Below are 16,100 nucleotides of genomic sequence, written 5' to 3' on the forward strand. Positions count from 1 at the left end.
TGGGCGGGGCTCTGGGGTGCGGCCGGCGTGGGCGGGGCGGACTCACCTTGAAGATGTTGCGCAGAGGCATGGTGCCGTGGGAGAAGCGGTGCACGAACAGCGTCTCCAGCAGGCGCTTGATGTAGTGGAATGAGTGGCAGAGGCAGGCGAGGCTGGTGGGGGGGGCAGGCTCAGCGGGGACTGGCCAGCAGGTCTTCCGGTGCCCTCCCTCGCCGGCCCCGCCGCCACCCGTCCCCACTCACTGCACCACGTTGTGCCGACTGGACGTGAAGTCGTATTTGTGGCCGTAGATGAAGGGCACTCGGAAGTAGAAGAGCAGGTAGATGAAAAGGGGCCCCGCATACTCCGTCAGGAAGACCTGAGCGTACGGGGGGAAAGGTCAGCCGTCCCAACGTGGCTGATGGCAGAAGAGGCCGTGGGCGGGTCAGGACTCACCGTCACCCAGCTGATCTGGGCCCCCAGGTCCCGGAAGTACAGTGTGGCCGTGGTGCCCACAGGCAGCTTCTGTAGCACATCCTCGTCCTTCAGGGACTTGCCCTCTGCAGAGAGGCGGGCCAAGGCTCAGGGGCTGCCTGGGCCTTCTCCCAGTGCCACCCAAGAGCCCGGGGGGCGGGCTGAGCCGACAGCCGTACTCACTGGGGTCCAGACGGAGGGACTGGCGGGCAGGGTACCACTGCGGATCTGTGGGGAGAACCGGGTGGTTACAGCCCATGGCCTGGCAGGGCTCAGCCTGCCCACCGCCCACCCTGCTGTGCCAGCTTCTCAGGGGTTCCTGGGGTTCAGGGACCCCACAGCTGCTCCCATGCCCGGGCAAGGCCTCTGAAGCCTGCATGGTTCCAGGTCAGGCCGGAAGAGCCCGGGCAGGGCAGGATCTTGTCCTTCCTAAAGCCCAGCAAGGGCGTTCCTGTGAGGGCCATGCAGAGGCGCTTCCCGAGAGAAGCCTGGGCCCACACACTCAGGGCATCTCTGCAGCCCCACGGAAGGAAGCACACAGGATGGGGTCCCTCCCAGAGACCCTGGCCACAGGGGTCATAGGGGGCAGTGCAGCCAGGCCTTGGACTCACGGTTCTTGGTGAAGAGGTTCTTGATCTCCGCAATGGTGGCGTGGGGCTCCACCTGGGGGAAGCATGGGTGCAGGAACGTCAGGTCTGGGGGAACCTGGACCCAGGATCTGGTAGGGGGGGATGAACTGGTGGCCTGAACCACAGCTATGGGAAGGGGGAGGGCTAGGATCTAGACCCCCACCTGCATGGTCAGGGCAGAGGGCCCTACAGTGTGGGGCCAGCGTGAGCCTGGGGGCTCCAGTTTTCCCAGGCAGCCAGCCCATCCCCCGCCACCTGGGAGGTGGACTGAGGATGGGAAGCAGGCCTGCTCTCTCCCTGCACCCACCACTCTCCTCAGGGAAGACCCTTCGACCTTCCCAGGGGCAGTCCAAGCCCCTTCCCCCAGGCCTGGCCTTGGCAGAGGCAGGGCTCCTCCTCCATCTCCCTCACTGCTTCCAAGCCCTGCAGGGTCCACTGAGGCTGCTTTGCTTCTTCCCCCAGCCAGGAGGCCAGCTCCCAGCCAGCTCCCGGCCACACCCAGGGACCGCGGCTACTCACTCTACCCACAGTACCCCTCGTGCGCCCTCCAAAGGACAGGGGGTGGGGCACAAAGGGCCCGGCTCGACAGCTCCTGGGCTGGAAGGAGCAGGGTCTCAGGCCCAGTGCCCTTGGCCCAGTGTGGCCAACGCCACGTCCTACCTTATCCAGGAAACACAGCTTCTCCCTCGTCTTGGCGTCCAGAATCTCCACCTCAAAGAAGAGAACGGCCTTTTTAGGTTTCTTGGCTGCCTTGGGGGGCAGAGGCCGGGGGAATCCATTGAGGCCGAGGCCAGGGCTAAGGCCCGGGGTGGCTTCCCGGGCCACCATGCTCAAGTTCACGTCCATGCTGCCCGCCACCGGCCCTGCCTCTCCACTCTGCCCGCGGTGCCAGCGGCCCCAGCTGCCAGCCGTCAGCCCCCGCCACCAACCTCCCCACACGAAGCGGCTCTGGGCCGGTCAGGCGCGATCAAATTCTGCCGCGGTGCTGGAAAGGAGCCCGCGCCTGCCCTGGCGCTGCCGGCTTCTGTGCCAGATGTAACCCGAGTGGCACCAGAGCCATGGCCCAACTAAATATAAACTCGCCCCAGACCAAGCCCCCCCCCCAGGAGTCATCCACAGACCTCCTCTGGGGGTTTGGGGTCAACCCCCAGGAGCGGGGTTGCCTTGAAAGAGGCTTTTGAGCAGACACAGCCCCTCAACAGCACCAGAGACAGGGCGATCCCCAGGGGCGGGCATGGTGGCACCTTCCAGCCCTCCTGCCCAGAGCCAGTACCGAAAGGAGGGCTAGAAGCAGGCGGGTGGGCAGCCCAGGCCCCAGCACCCAGCTCAGGCCTAGGAAGCTCACTGGGCTTGGAGAAATCCCAGCTATTTTGAGAATCTGCCAGATAGATCATCCATTTCCCCTTCTGAGCTGTAAGAGACACTCCGGATTATTTTCCTTGTGTGTGTGTGTTCCCAGGGAGGTGACAGATTCCGGAGTTACTGGTGCAGAGAGCCTCTCTCTAAGTGTGGAAGGGTCCAGGGAGCGGGGAAGTTTCAGGCAAGTGCCCGTGGCCCAGGCTGCTGAGGCCTCCCGACCTCGACCTCCTCTCTGTCCGTTTCTCACCTGGAAGCAACCTGTCAGCAGGCGTCCCACCACTACTGGCCCAACATTGCACCCCATCCAGGACCCAAGCCCCGCAAGTCCAGGGCGTGCAGCCTGAGCTTCCTGTGCCTCCTGGTCCAGGCCTGGCCAGCTCCTCCCGAACCCCCAGGCGAGTGACAGACAATAAAGCTGCACAGGGGCCATGCTGGGAGGGAGGGGCCCAGGGGCCCTGACCCACCCATCCCAGCTGGTCAGAAAGGTTGCAGCGGTGAAGCCCAGCGGTGCCCAGGTTGCGGGGCTCAACACGACCCTGTCAGACAGAAGTCATGGCCAGCAGGGAGGGTCTGATCCCAAGCCCACTGGCCCGCAGTCTCAGTGGACCCTTCCCACCCACAGAACCCCCGGGGAAGGCCCCAGGCAGAGGCCATCTAGGGGCATGCCATGCACCTAGAGCCTGGGAGATGGGTCCACTGCAGCTGGAGCCCACCTGAGGGAGAGGGCATCCCAGGTAAGCCAGAGAAGCCATGCACCTTCACACATGCCAGCCACAACAGGAGAGACAGGGTGCACACACACACCAGCACCACATCCAGTCACGCCCTGCAGTCCCTGGGTATCCCCAGGCACGTCGCCTCTCCTGGGCCTCAGCTCGGGGACAGGTCAAAAGGTGTCTACCTCCAGAGGCTATGAGGGTCCTGATGCCTGACAGAGGGGAAGTACCCCAGAACAGCAGACCCTTTGGGAGGTAGCCTTGCATGTGGGCTTGGTTCAGGCCTCAGTCCCCTGCTGGCTTGCAGGTCGCTGCAGTGCATGGGCCTGTTTGCCCACCCAAGATATACTCGCCCCACTTCCTGGACGTCAGGGCAGGAAAGGGCCCCACCAAGGGGACTTGTGGAAGAGGGACAGGGAACATGCAGTGGAATGCACCGGGGAGGGTTAGCAGGCCTGGGCGGGCACGGGGCCTGCCCTGTGGCTGCAGGTATATTAATAGTTCCTGGGGCCCAGTGGGCAGTGCCCACATGCCTCTAGCCCGTGTGGCCTGCAGGAAGGCAGCCCAGCGTCCACTGGGAGAGGAGGCCTTCGAGTTCCTGCTGAACTACTCAACGGCTTAAAATACAACCAGCCCCTCTCCCTGCCCGGCCAGCTGCTGGGAGGAGGGGTGAAACCCTACTCCTCTCCCCCCAACCCAGGCACCAGACCAGAGCCCAGGAGGGAGAGTGCAGCCGTCGGGGCCTGACTGGCTGCCCAGATAGGACACTGGGCTGCAGCAGGAGGGGCGGCCGGGAGAGGGGCCACGCACACACAGCGACGGTGCCCAGGCCAGCACGCAGCCGGAGGAGAGGAGGACCCGCGATCTCAGAGGTAAGCCAGGACTTCGGGGCAGCACCGAGCCTGCTGGGGCGGGGTCGGTCCTCAGTGGGACGGCGGTGCCTTTCCCCTCTCCTGCACCAAATCCCCAGCCTGGCAGCCAGCCTCTCCTCGAGAGAGGACTCAGAGGCCCTGGGCCACGTGGGACCTCTCTGTGCTGTTTTTGCAACCCCCTGTGCCTCTGTCATTATTTCAGAGTAAAAAGTTAAATTAAAGCTATGCTAGGTAGGGAAAAAGATAAGCTGTGATGGGTGGAAGAAGCCAGACACAAAAGGCCACATATTTACGTGAAATGTTCACAGAAGACAGGAAGCAGACTGGTGGCCACCAGGCCTGGGGGGAAGAATGCAGAGTGACTGTTAATGGTCCCTGGTCTCCTTTTGGGGTGATGACAATGTTCTGGAACTAGAGAGGGGTGGTAGTTGCACAATATTGTGAATGTACTCAGTGCCACTGCACTGTTCAGGTTTGTTTTTGTTTTGTTTTGTTTTGTTTTTGAGTTGGAATCTCACTTCGTTGCCCAGGCTGGGGTGCAATGGCACTCTCATGGCCACCCCAGCTTCGACCTGTTGGGCTCTGGCGATCCTTCCGCCTCAGTCTTCCAAGTAACTGGAAACTACAGGCGCGCACTACCACACCCGGCTAATTTTTTTACTTATTATAGGTCCAAGGTCGTGCAATGTTGCCCGGGCTAGTCTTGAACCCGCAGGCTTAGGCAATCCACTTGCCTTGGCCTCCCAAAGTGCTGGGATTACAAGCTGAGCCACTGAGCCCTGCCACTGTTCAGGTTCTATGTGATATGAGTTTCACCTCAATAAATTACTTTTTAAAGGGGTAGGTAACAGACAGCCCCAGTCACCAATCAAAAAAAAAAATGGTTGCAGAGTAAGAGGGCTGAAGAGGTTCTCACCTCCTGCCCGGCCAAGACAGAAGATCACCAGGGCCTGGTTGTACATGTCCCAGTCCTCAGTCCCTGGGCTTCTGCCCCTGTACCCTCCCCACCCAACCCATGCTCTGTGCTTGAACCCTCCCTCCCCTCCCTTCCTCCCAGTCCCCTCCCCCTCAACACACACACATACAGCATGAGGCCAGCAAGGTGGTGGACCCAGGGGAGCCCAGGACTGCAGTCAGAGGACACAGGCAGCTGCTGAGCAGAGCCCCAGCAAGGGGTCTTGAGCACAGAGGGCCGCAGCAGGCTCAGGCCCCTCCCTGGGAGAAGCGAGCTGGGGCAGGGCAGTGGTAGGCCTTCCGGAGGGAGCCCATGGAGGGGAGGGGCTGGGAGAGGCCAAGACACTCAGGAAGGATGAAGGGAGGCTTGGATGGGGTGGTCACTGGTGTGAATGAGGTCCCAGCACTGGCCTCAGGTTCAATGGACAGGCAGAGGACAAGGACAAGGGCAGGCGCTCTGGCCCAGGGCACGGGCCGGTGGCTCTGTGATGACAGTTCCACCAGCCCGGGAGGAATTCGCACCTGGAGGCCTGAGATTCCCAGGCCTGGCCAACAGCAACTCGTGGCAGCATGAGGTCAGGGCAGTGCCGAGGGCCAGGACACTGGGTGGGGCCCAGGACCACCCTGCAGGAGGGGCTTGGGGCTAGGGGCCAGGCTTCAGCCTCCCCAGCCAGAGGGGAGCACTCAGGCCACCGCCGCACAGCAGGGCCATGTCTCTGCGGTCTTTGTAATAAGAAAAATATCACTGGCACTGACGGTGGTGGAGGAGAGGAACGTACTTGTCCTGAGCTAGCACCGAGGCCTGGAGCTCCTGGGAGTATTCCTACCTGGCAGGTGAGACACGCAGAGCAGCAGAACCACAGAACAGCCATAGAACCACAGGAGGTGCAAGGTCTTTGCACTGGCTGTTCCCTCTGCCGAAACGCTCTCCCCGACACCCACAGGGCTCTTCCTCCTCCCCTCAGGCCTTCAGAGGGCTGCTCAGCCAGGCCCTTCCTGACCATCTGTAGTTTTTGTCCATTTGTGTATTTTTAGAGACAGGGTCTCACTCTGTGGCCTGGGCTGGATTGCAGTGGCACAGTCATAGCTCACTGCAGCCTCCAACTCCTGGGCTCAAGCGATTCTCTGGCCTCAGCTTCCCAAGTAGCTACAGATGATCAGTTAACAATCGTGACCCCCCACCCCCCAGGCGTTTACCATCTGCCTCCCACTAGAGCATCAGCTGCTGAGGACAGGGGCTGCCCTGGGCTCTCTGTTTCCTGGCATCCAGAACACAGCCCGAGGTGGGGAGAAGGTCACATGGGTAAGCCCAAAGCCCCCTTCCCACCTCAGCTTCTGAGCCAAAGTCGTTTCCTGGCTTTGCCTTCACCACACTCTGGAGGGCTCTGCCTGCCATGCCAGACCTCAGAACACAGGCAGGCACCAAGTGCAGGAGCTCCTGCAAGAGCCTTGCTCCAGGGGGTCTTCTGCAAAGCCTCTAGATAGGCCCACTCCACTCCAGTGACCTGTGGCTCTGACTCCCAGACCTTCCTCCTTGGCTCCAAGGTGACCCTCATGGAGAAGAAGGGTCAGCCAAGCCAGCTGCAGGGGCTCCGGCTCCTGCTGGGGCCTCAACATACTGACAGGCTCTGCATGGCCTGGACCCTCAGAGACAGCATCACAGGCCCAGAGGCCTCCCAAGGAGGGTGAGGGCTCAGGGCCAGCAGCGGGCCTCCCTCCTCGGCTGCACACATGATCCCCAAACATGGAGATCACAAAGATTCACCTGCTTCCTGGCTGTATGGCCCTGGACAGGTTACCTAGCCTCTAGGAACCTCCATTTCCTCATCTGCAAAGGAGGCTGTTCTCACCTGCCTCTCACAGGGTTACTGTAAGAATTACAGAGAAGAGGCCAGATCAGTGGCTCACGCCTGTCATCCCAGCACTTTGGGGGGCCAAGATGGGAGGATCGCTTGAGCCCAAGAGTTTGAGACTAGCCTAGGCAACATACCAAGACCTCATCTCTACAAAAAATTAAGAATTAGCTGGACATAGTGGTGCATGCCTTTAGTCCCAGCTACTCAGGAGGCTGAGGTAGGTGGATCACCTGAGCCAAGCAGGTCAAGGCTGTGGTGGTCATGAGCGTGCCACTGCACTCCAACCCAGGACAGAGTAAGACTCCAACTCAAAAAAAAAAAAAAAATTACAGAAATGATAATAACCAAAAAAAGTATATAACCATCCCTAGTCTCAAATAAATCTTACTAAGAATAAATACTGGCCAGGCGCAATGGCTCAGTCTGTAATCCCAGCACTTTGGGAAGCCAAGGCGAGAGGATTGCCTGAGCCCAAGGGTTCAAGACCAGCCTGAGCAACCTGGTAAGACCTTTTCTCTACAATAAATCACAAAAACTAGGTGGGCGTGGTGGCGTACATCTGTAGTTCCAGCTACTTGGAAGTCTGAGGCGGAAAGATCTCCTAAGCCCAGCAGGTCGAGGCTGCAGTGGCTGTAAGCGTGCTACTGTACTCCAGCCTGGGCGACAAGCGTGAGACTCCAACTCAAAAAAAACCATAAACATTAGGCTGGGCACAGCAGCACACACCTATGGTTCCTGTCTCTAAAACTCAGCCAGGTGCAGTGCTCACACCTGTAATCCCAGCACTTTGGGAAGCTGAGGTGGGAGGATTTCTTGAGCCCAGGAATTTGAGACAAATCTGGGCAACATTGCAAGAATGCATCTCTACCAAAAAAAAATTTTTTTAATCTAAAAATCTAAAAACAAAAAGAATAAATATTAGACCAATACTAGCAGAACAGCGGGCCAGAGGTAAAAAGGGCCGGCCATGCCTGAGCACAGGCCGCCAGAGTCAGAGCTGGTGCAATGATGCCCCCCCAGCTGATCACAGTGACCCCAAAGCCAAACAACAGCGAGACAAGAGCCACGTTCCTGACAACCGGCAGCGAGCATGGAGGCGGCAGTGCTCACCACTGCCCCCCTGTGGCTGTGGCCTCTGCTCCCTCCGGCTGGAAGGCTTAGTCCCAAAGCCCCTTGTCAGGGAGCCGGCTCCAGCCCAGAAGGCGACCTCAACACAGGCTCCCTCGTCAGCCAAGAGACCTTGGGGAGCCAGTGCCCCGCGTTCATTCATTCATTCTGCCTCCCTTCCTCCCACATCTCAAGCACTGTTCCTGGTCCTGGGACACGGTGAAAAAACCAGGCCCCTGACTTCATGGGACCTAGCCTGGGGTGGGGGTGGGGTGGCAGACAACAGTAGACAAGGCCTCAAAAATGGGGAGGACGGCCATTGCAGAGGGGTCAGGGAAGGCCTCCCTGAGAAGGGGCGTGGGGAGTCGGGGAAGCAGCCAAGTGTAAATCTGAAGGAAGATCATCCAGGCAGAGGGGACAGCAAGTACAAACGCCCTGGGCTGGACCATGACTACTTGTTTAGGGAGGCAGGGGCGGCCACCGCAGAGAAAGGGGGAAAGTGGAAGGTGAGGGCAGGGAGTTGCAGGCGTATCTTGTGGGCCTCGTGGGCTATGGGGAGGACTTTGGCTTTTCCTCTGAGTGAGAGGGAGCCATGGAGGGTTCTCCAACAGAAGAGAGATATGACTGGACTTGGATGTTCAAAGGCCCGCCTGGCCACTGTTGTGAGGAGCAGACTTCAGGGGTGAGGGCAGGAACTGGGAGACCGGGGCAAGGGAGGAGAGGGAGCGATGCAGGGGTGAAGAGTGGTTGAATTCAGGGTGGACTGTGACGGTGGGGCAACAAGGCCTGACTGATCTGGTGAACTGGGAGTGGGGATGAGGGGTGCGGGAGGCTGGGGTTTCTGACCGGAGGGAGCCCCAGAAGGGAGGAGCAGGCACCAGCCCAGCACAGGCAGAAGAGCTGAGCTTGCAGCTCCTGCTCACCACCCTAGAGGCACAGCCGGCAGGCCTGGCGCCCACAGCCCGGGCTTCAGTGCCCAGAAGGCCCCGAGCATCAGTGTCCCCATCTTTACCAACAAGCTGGGCCCCTCCCGTCTGCAAACAAGACTCAGTGGCCTGGCTGGGGGCACCTCCTGCCCTCCTGGTCCAGGACAAAGAGCAAATGCAGGCCAGAGGGTGAGCTTGGAGTTGGGTCAGCCTCACCACTCCAGTTACGCACCTGCAACTGCTGTGTGTCCCAAGATGTAACCTGCCCGGTGGTTATGGGTGAGGACAGCAGCCAGCAGTTACTCCACAACTCCCTGCCCAGGGCTGGAGCCTCAGCAGCTTCCCAGGCCCCTATCCTTTCCCACCTCTCATGCCCACGGCAGCCTAAGGGAGCAGCCATCAGCTCCATTTCATAGACGAAGAGGCTGAGGCCGGGTGAGGTGGCTCACACCTAATATCCCACACTTTGGGAGGCCAAGGCAAGAGGATCACTTGAGCCCAGGAGTTCAAGATTAGCCTGGGCAACTTAATGAGACCTCATCTCTACAAAAAAATTAAAAAATTAGCTGGGCATGATGGCACACACCTGTAGTCCCATCTACTTGGAACTGGGAGGGAGGAGGGAGGATTTGCTGAGCCCAGGAGGTGAGCCATGATTGTGTCACTGCACTCTAGCCTGAGTGACAGAGACCCTGACAAAAAAAAAAAAAAGAAGAAAAAGAAGAAGAGGAGGCAGAGATCCAAGCAGGAAATGCAGAGCCCAGCCACCCACCATTTGTGTGCAAGGCCAGGCCACCCCCACCACACCAGGCCTAGAGCCTCACATACGCAGAGCAGGTGTGGTGCAATTTTGGCTCTCTTGGACCCCACAGGGCACTGCGCAGGCCTAGATGGAGGTGCAAGCCCAGCTTGGCACAACCAGGACCCCAGCCCGAGACGCAGAGGGCCTGACAGGGCCCTCGGATGCAGCACACACAGCCTAAGCCCTCCCGGGAGAGCTGCCAGGCACAGAGGTCAGAGGTGGGTCCGACCGTGCCCGCCTGGAGCAGGGTGCTGCTGCCTCATCGCATCGCACATGCACAGACTTAATAGGTCACCTGGACCCCGGCTCAGCCGCCCAGCACTTTCGGCTCCTTTCCCGTCCACTTTCCAGAAACATCGAGTCAAACTGCTAATACCAAGGTGGCTGAGAAGCCCTTCTGCTCGGCTGCCAGGAAGCCAGCACAGGCCGCACCTGCTCGGCCAGAAATACCTCCTTCCCCAGTGGCCTCAGCTCATGACCTCGTTCCTGGTGGTGCCCAGGGCAGTTGCGCCAACCTCCCCGAGGTGCCACAGTGGGGACAGAACGTCACCTGGCGCAGGAGTGGCTGAGAGACGCTGACCACCCACTCCTAGACCTTGACTGCTCTACTCTGGTCTCCCGCCCCTGCTGGCAAGACGAGAGGTGCCAGGGTCTGAACACGTGTCCCCAGGCTTCCAGATCTGGGGCCAGAGCCAGGTGCGAAGGCGGCAGTAGCCCAGGGCCAGGAGAGGCTGGGTTGCCGGGCCCCCCTGGCGGAGCCCCATGCACCCAGGCAGCACCTGGCCTTGGGGGACGCTCATTGGAGGCTTGTGTGCCTGGGTTGGCAAATGCAACCACAAAGACAAACAGTGGGCTGTAAGGGGCCCAGGCCTGTCCCACAGCCTTCCTGGTGCCCAGAGCCCACGCCCCCTCTGGGTGTTTACAGGTCATGCCCTTAGGGGCTCCAGGGGGTGCTGACCCACCCAGGGCTGCTCTGCTCAGGCCTGTTTCATAGGATGTGCCTCTGTCAGATGCCTGCCTGGGACCTAGGACCACTCTGAGGCCGTCACCAGGCCTTGCCCAGGCCCTGCACACTAAGGACCGTGATACCTGTTAGGTGGCTCAGAAGACGGAGTATGGAAGTGAGGCCCTTGCCTGAGACAAGTAGCCTGGGAGTGCCAGGCTGAGGACCCACCCGCCACTCTGCCCACGCCCCACCATGCAATGCCACCTCTACACTTAAGATCTGGCTAAGTGCCGAGAGAGAAAGGGAGGAAACAAGCAAAAAAAAAAAAAAAAAAACCACACTGACTCCGATCATCCAGAAGGTACTCCCACCCCTGCTCATGCTGCAGGGAGACCCCGCCCCTGCCCACACAGCCAAGCTGTACCAAGGAAAAGGTCTGTCACCTCCTAATACCACGGAGGGGCCAGGCAGGGAAGACAGCTGTGGCAATGCTTCCTGCAGGTTTTCTTGTCACAAGTTAAGGCCACCAAAGGGCCTGGAAAAGCAGGCAGTGTCCCCAGCACTGACAGAGAGGCAGTACCACAGAAGCAGCATCAGACTGACCTTGTCTGTCTGAGCCTCAGCTTCTCCATCTGATAAATGGGTACATACATCCCTAAGAAGACCTGCCGCACAGGCTGCTTGGGAACTTAAGAATTCCTGTGGTGCCTGTGGCAGGGGCTCAGGCTGGAAGTTCTGAACCCTGCCTGCTTGGTAGGCTCTCCTGAAGGGCCCTGATCTAGACAAGGAAGTTGGAGGTTGATGGCAAGACCCGGCACTCAGAGCCTCCTAAGTTCCAGGGATGGATGGAGGTGGCCACGCTCATCTGGGGCTGCCTGCCTCAGATAGGCCCTGACCTTAGGAGAAGCCCAAAACCTTTACTGACTCAGTCTCCCAGTGGGGCCTCAGCCAAGCCCTGAGATCGCCCTTCTCCCTCTTCATCCTCTCTCCCCTACTGGCATCGCCAGGCAGCGTGCAAGCCTCAGCCCCACCATCACTCACTGACGCTGTTATATTGGCAAGGTTGCCCATTTTACAGACAAGGAGGCTGAGGCTTGGGGAGCACAAGGAACCAGACCAAGGACACATGGGCGACAAGCAGCAGGACAGGACAGCGTCTGTGTTTGTTTCTGATAAAGGAAGGCATGCTCACACTGGCAGGCCAGCCCTTAGGAGCACCAGCCCGAGGACTCCTCTTCCTTCCTCCAGGGTGATCCCTCACACTCACTTTCCAGTCCCCAGGCCCAGACCCCTGGGGGTGGCTCAGACCTGCACCCCTGCAACCGCTGCTGGGTCACAGTTGGTGACCACACCTGGGTCTCTCTCCATCTCTGGGCAGGAAGGCACTGTCGGGCCAAGGACTCAGCCCCGCGCACACGGACTGACTGGAGGAGCAGGAAGAGCTTGTCCAGGCCAACTCCCCACTGCCTGAGGCCAGCAGGCAGGTGAGTCCCACCCCATGAGCTCAGCTTGGCAGAGAACCCACACTGGGATCCAGGTGGCCGGCCTCATGCATACAGCAGCAGCTAACACCCCCTGCCGCTCACAGCACACCAGGAACACCCCAGACATGCAGCGTCTCCTTTGCCATTCATCCTCTTTTGCAGACGAGGAAACTGAGGCTCATTCATTCACTGACATATGCCAAACACAGTTAAGGGCTCTAGGGATTGGGCTGTAAGGAGAAACAAAAATCCTTGGCCAGAGGGAACTGACATTTGAGCGGGTGAAAAGAGGCAATGAAAGAAAGAATTATACGTAATATATTGGAAGGTGACACTTCACATGGAAAAAACAAAGCAAGAACAGGGGCAAGGGAGAGGAAGGTGCATGGAGGTGAGTGTACAGTTTATATAGAGTGGTCAAGGCCAGGTGTGGTGGCTCACGCCTGTAATCCCAGCACTTTGGGAGGCAGAGGCAAGAGGACTGCCTGAGCCCAGGAGTTCAAGACCAGTCTGGGCAACTTGGCCAGACCTCATCTCTACAGTAAATCAAAAAATTACCTGGGCTAATTTTTGGAAGGCTGAGGTGGAAGGATCGCCTGAGCCCAGCAGGTCGACGCTGCAGTGGCTTTGAGCGTGCCACTGCAATATAGCCTGGGTGACAGAGTGAGACTCTGACTCAAAAAAATAATAAATTAATTAAAAATAAAGTAGTCAAAAGCCAGGCATGGTGGCTGCTAGGGAGGCTGAGGTAGGAGGATCATTTGAGCCCAAGAGGTCGAAGCTGTGGTGTACTCCAGCCTGGGCACAGAGTGGGACCCTGTCTCTAAAAATAAAAGTAATAAAGTGGTCAAGAAAGACTTCCCTGCGGGGACTCTGAGCCAAGCCCTGAGGGATGAAAGACTGAGCTGCCCCGAGACCTGGAGAAAGCATCCCAGACTGAGGAATCGCCTGTGCAAAGGCCCTGAGGTGCAGCATATATGCACAGCCTCTGTGGCTAGAGGGAGTGAGCAAGGGGGAAGTGGGAAAAGGTAAGGGCAGGGAGGTGATGGGTCATCAGGGTCTCGTGTGCCAGGTGAGGACTTTGACTTCTATTCTGAGTGAAGTGAGAGCTATGGAAAGTTCTGGACAGAGCAGAGACGTGAACTGACTTGGGTTCTTAAAGGGCCTCTCTGGACTGTAGGGGAGTAAGGGTGGAAGCAGGGAAGCCCAGTTAGAGGCTGCGGAAATAATTCCATCAAGATCACAATGGCTTAGACAAAGGCATCAGCAATGACAGGCCAGAGACTCTGGTCTACTGCCTGTTTTTGAAAAGCTAAACATGGTTTTAAAATGTTGTAAGTGGTTGGGAAAAAAAATAATCAAAGGATGCCTATTTCGTGACATGTAAAAAGTACATGAGGTTCAAATCCCAGCATCCATGGACAAGAATTTACTGGAACACACCACACCCATGGGTTGCCATCCTGGCTGCCACAGGGCTACTATGGCAGAGGTGAGATGCTACTGCATAGGCCACATGGTCCACTAAGCCTAAGATCCTCCTACCTGGGCCCTTCACACGTAAAGTCTGCTGACCCCTGGCTGAGGCCTAGTGCCTCAGGGAGGCTGGTGAAGGGCAGTCAGGAAGCCTGGTGAGGGGCAGTCAGGGAGGTGGTAAGGCTCGGTCAGGAAGGCTGGTAAAATGCAATCAGAGAGGCTGGTGAGAAGCGGTCAGGGAGACTGGTGAGTGTGGTCAGGGAGGCTGGTGAAGTGTGGTCAGGGAGGTTGGTGAGACATGGTCAGGGGTGGTCAGGGAGGCTGGTGAGACATGGTTAGACTCCAGATGTATGCTGAAGGCTGAGAAAGGGAAGCGCTGACTTGAGTCATGTACGTGAGACAGGGCACAGCCCAACAACTTAGGGCCTGGGGATAGGAGGCTGGACATGTCACTAATGAGCAGGGAGATGCAGGTTTGGGGGGACATCCAGAGCTCCATTCTGAACATGCTTAGTTTGAAATGCCCATTCAGGCCGGGCACAGTGGCTTACACCTGTAATCCCAGCTTTGGGAGGCCAAGGCAGGAGGATCGCTTAAGACCAGTCTGGACAACAGAGCAAGATCTTATCTCTATAAAAAAAATTTAAAAATTAGCTGGCATGGTGGCACATGCCTATAGTCCCAGCTACTTGGGAGGCTGAGGCAGGAGGATCACTGAGCTAACCTGGACAAAAGAATGAGACAAAAGCCCATTCAACATTCACAAGGAGAGATCCAGCTCCCTGACAAACCACTCCCCTCTCCACCACCCGGTCTACCCACCCTGAATCAGACAGAAGCATCAACAAGTGAGCCAACTTTATGCTCCTAAAATAATTCTGCAAATTTTATGTATACCTTCCACAACATTTTTAAGGTGACAGCTAGTATTTTTTTTTAACCTAAGGCTGAATAGTTGCAAAAGGTGATTTCTGGCCTACTGTAGACATTGAAAACTTTATATAAACATTTACAGGATCTATTAAATCTATCTATAGAATCTAAGTGCCTTAGTAACTTGATACCAATCATCATCTCTTTAAAAAAAAAAAACAGCCAGAATAAGCCTTTGGACATTTGCTGTCTTCTTGCTGTGAAGCTGAATCTTGTTCCCCTTGTCCAAGGGAACTTATCCTATTATACGCTAATAACTGAAGATTATTATTAGTCATCCTGTCTTCTTTTCTTTTTCTTTTTTTTTTTTGAGTCAGGGTATCACTCTATTACCCACACTAGAGTGCAGTGGCATGATCAAGGCTCATCGCAGCCTCCACCTCCTGGGCTCAGGAGATCCTTCTACCCCAACCTCCTAAGTAGTTGGGACTGAAGACATGTGCTACCACGCCTGGCTACATTTTTCATTTTTTGTAGCGACAGGGTCTAGCTATGTTGCCCAGGGTAGTCTCAAACTCCTGGCCTCAAGCAATCCTCTCGCCTCGGCCTCCCTAAGCACTGGGACTAGTCCTCCCTTTTTTAATGTAAACACCAAGAAGCCTTGTTCACATAAATAAGCAGATGGTAATGAGCGGGGTGTGTTAGAGCAAAACATCCCAATTCTAAGGTCTTCCTCTGAGATACGGTATATGCAAAACACTCTGCTGGGATAGACACCTGGCATGTCCTCCAGCTGAGTAGCCCATTGGCCCCACCTCCACAACTTTTCTGCAAGCAAAGATCTGTGACGAGCCGAGGTGCGACAGGACGTGGTCCCCAGGGACTAACTGGTGTCACTCACTCCCTCACCCCCCATGCAGCTCCCCAAGAGCCAAGTGGCACAGTGGGCGTTACCTGGCCAGGATGCCAGGGTCCCAACTTCTAGTCAGCCTCCGCCCCACAGGCCGCCCATCGTCCTCGGCATGCTCAGTAGCCCTGAGGACACTGACCTAGCCCACCAAAACTTGTATGTAACACTGAGCCACTCAGCTATGCCCCGGAGGGCTAAAGCTGCCTCCTGCATTGTGACCCCAACTCCAGTGCTCCTTGGGGACAGCAGGCCGAGGCCAGCCAGGGAATTCACACAGCCCTAGCAACTGCGGCCCTTTCCTAAGCAGAGCAGGGATGTGCTTGCTGCACGGAGACCTCCAAGGGCTCAACTGTGTGCAAGGGCATCTGTAACCACCCCCAAAAGCCTTTTCTGCTAACTGCAGTTCCCATTCCTCTGCTCAGCAAACACATACTGAGTCCCTTGTTGTGCTGAGCCTGTGACTCGGACCCCAGTCATGCAAGTCTAGTGTGAAAGCAGTGTCCGGGCAGCATTTCAGGTGCCAGGATGCAGAGGCCATGTCCCCCACCTCCTGGGCCTGCCCATGCTCAAGGGGGACACAGACAAAGCACTGATTAGTAAGGGGCGGCCAGGATATGCCAGGTGCCATGAAGAAGAGAAAGCAAGGCAGAGGGCCCAGGGGGCCACAGGAGTGGTCAGGAAAGGCCTGGCTGAGGAAATGTGACTTGAGCCCAGGGCCAGCATGACTTGAGCCTCAG

The 16,100-nt window shown here is 57.6% G+C and overlaps 1 protein-coding gene across 3 annotated transcripts in view; it reads right to left on the reverse strand.

Moving 5' to 3' along the window:
* The window catches only part of TECR (trans-2,3-enoyl-CoA reductase), a 32,249-nt gene that overhangs the window by 1,475 nt on the left and 14,674 nt on the right, over window positions 1–16,100 (reverse strand). For 2 of the 3 annotated variants that reach the window (XM_021713095.1, XM_008059485.2), the window contains exons 2-7: window positions 1,743–1,793; window positions 1,065–1,116; window positions 637–681; window positions 436–539; window positions 243–358; window positions 47–152 (exon numbers count right to left, since the gene is read on the reverse strand). In XM_021713095.1, coding sequence (XP_021568770.1) covers window positions 47–152; window positions 243–358; window positions 436–539; window positions 637–681; window positions 1,065–1,116; window positions 1,743–1,793 — 474 coding nt within the window. Of the gene's footprint in view, window positions 1–46; window positions 153–242; window positions 359–435; window positions 540–636; window positions 682–1,064; window positions 1,190–1,742; window positions 1,794–16,100 lie in introns of all 3 variants that reach the window. The other variant, XM_021713094.1, reaches the window with a different exon arrangement.

Source organism: Carlito syrichta, unplaced genomic scaffold (genome assembly GCF_000164805.1).
Source record: "Carlito syrichta isolate Samal-C Ts95f unplaced genomic scaffold, Tarsius_syrichta-2.0.1 Scaffold304165, whole genome shotgun sequence".
NCBI lineage: Eukaryota > Metazoa > Chordata > Mammalia > Primates > Tarsiidae > Carlito > Carlito syrichta.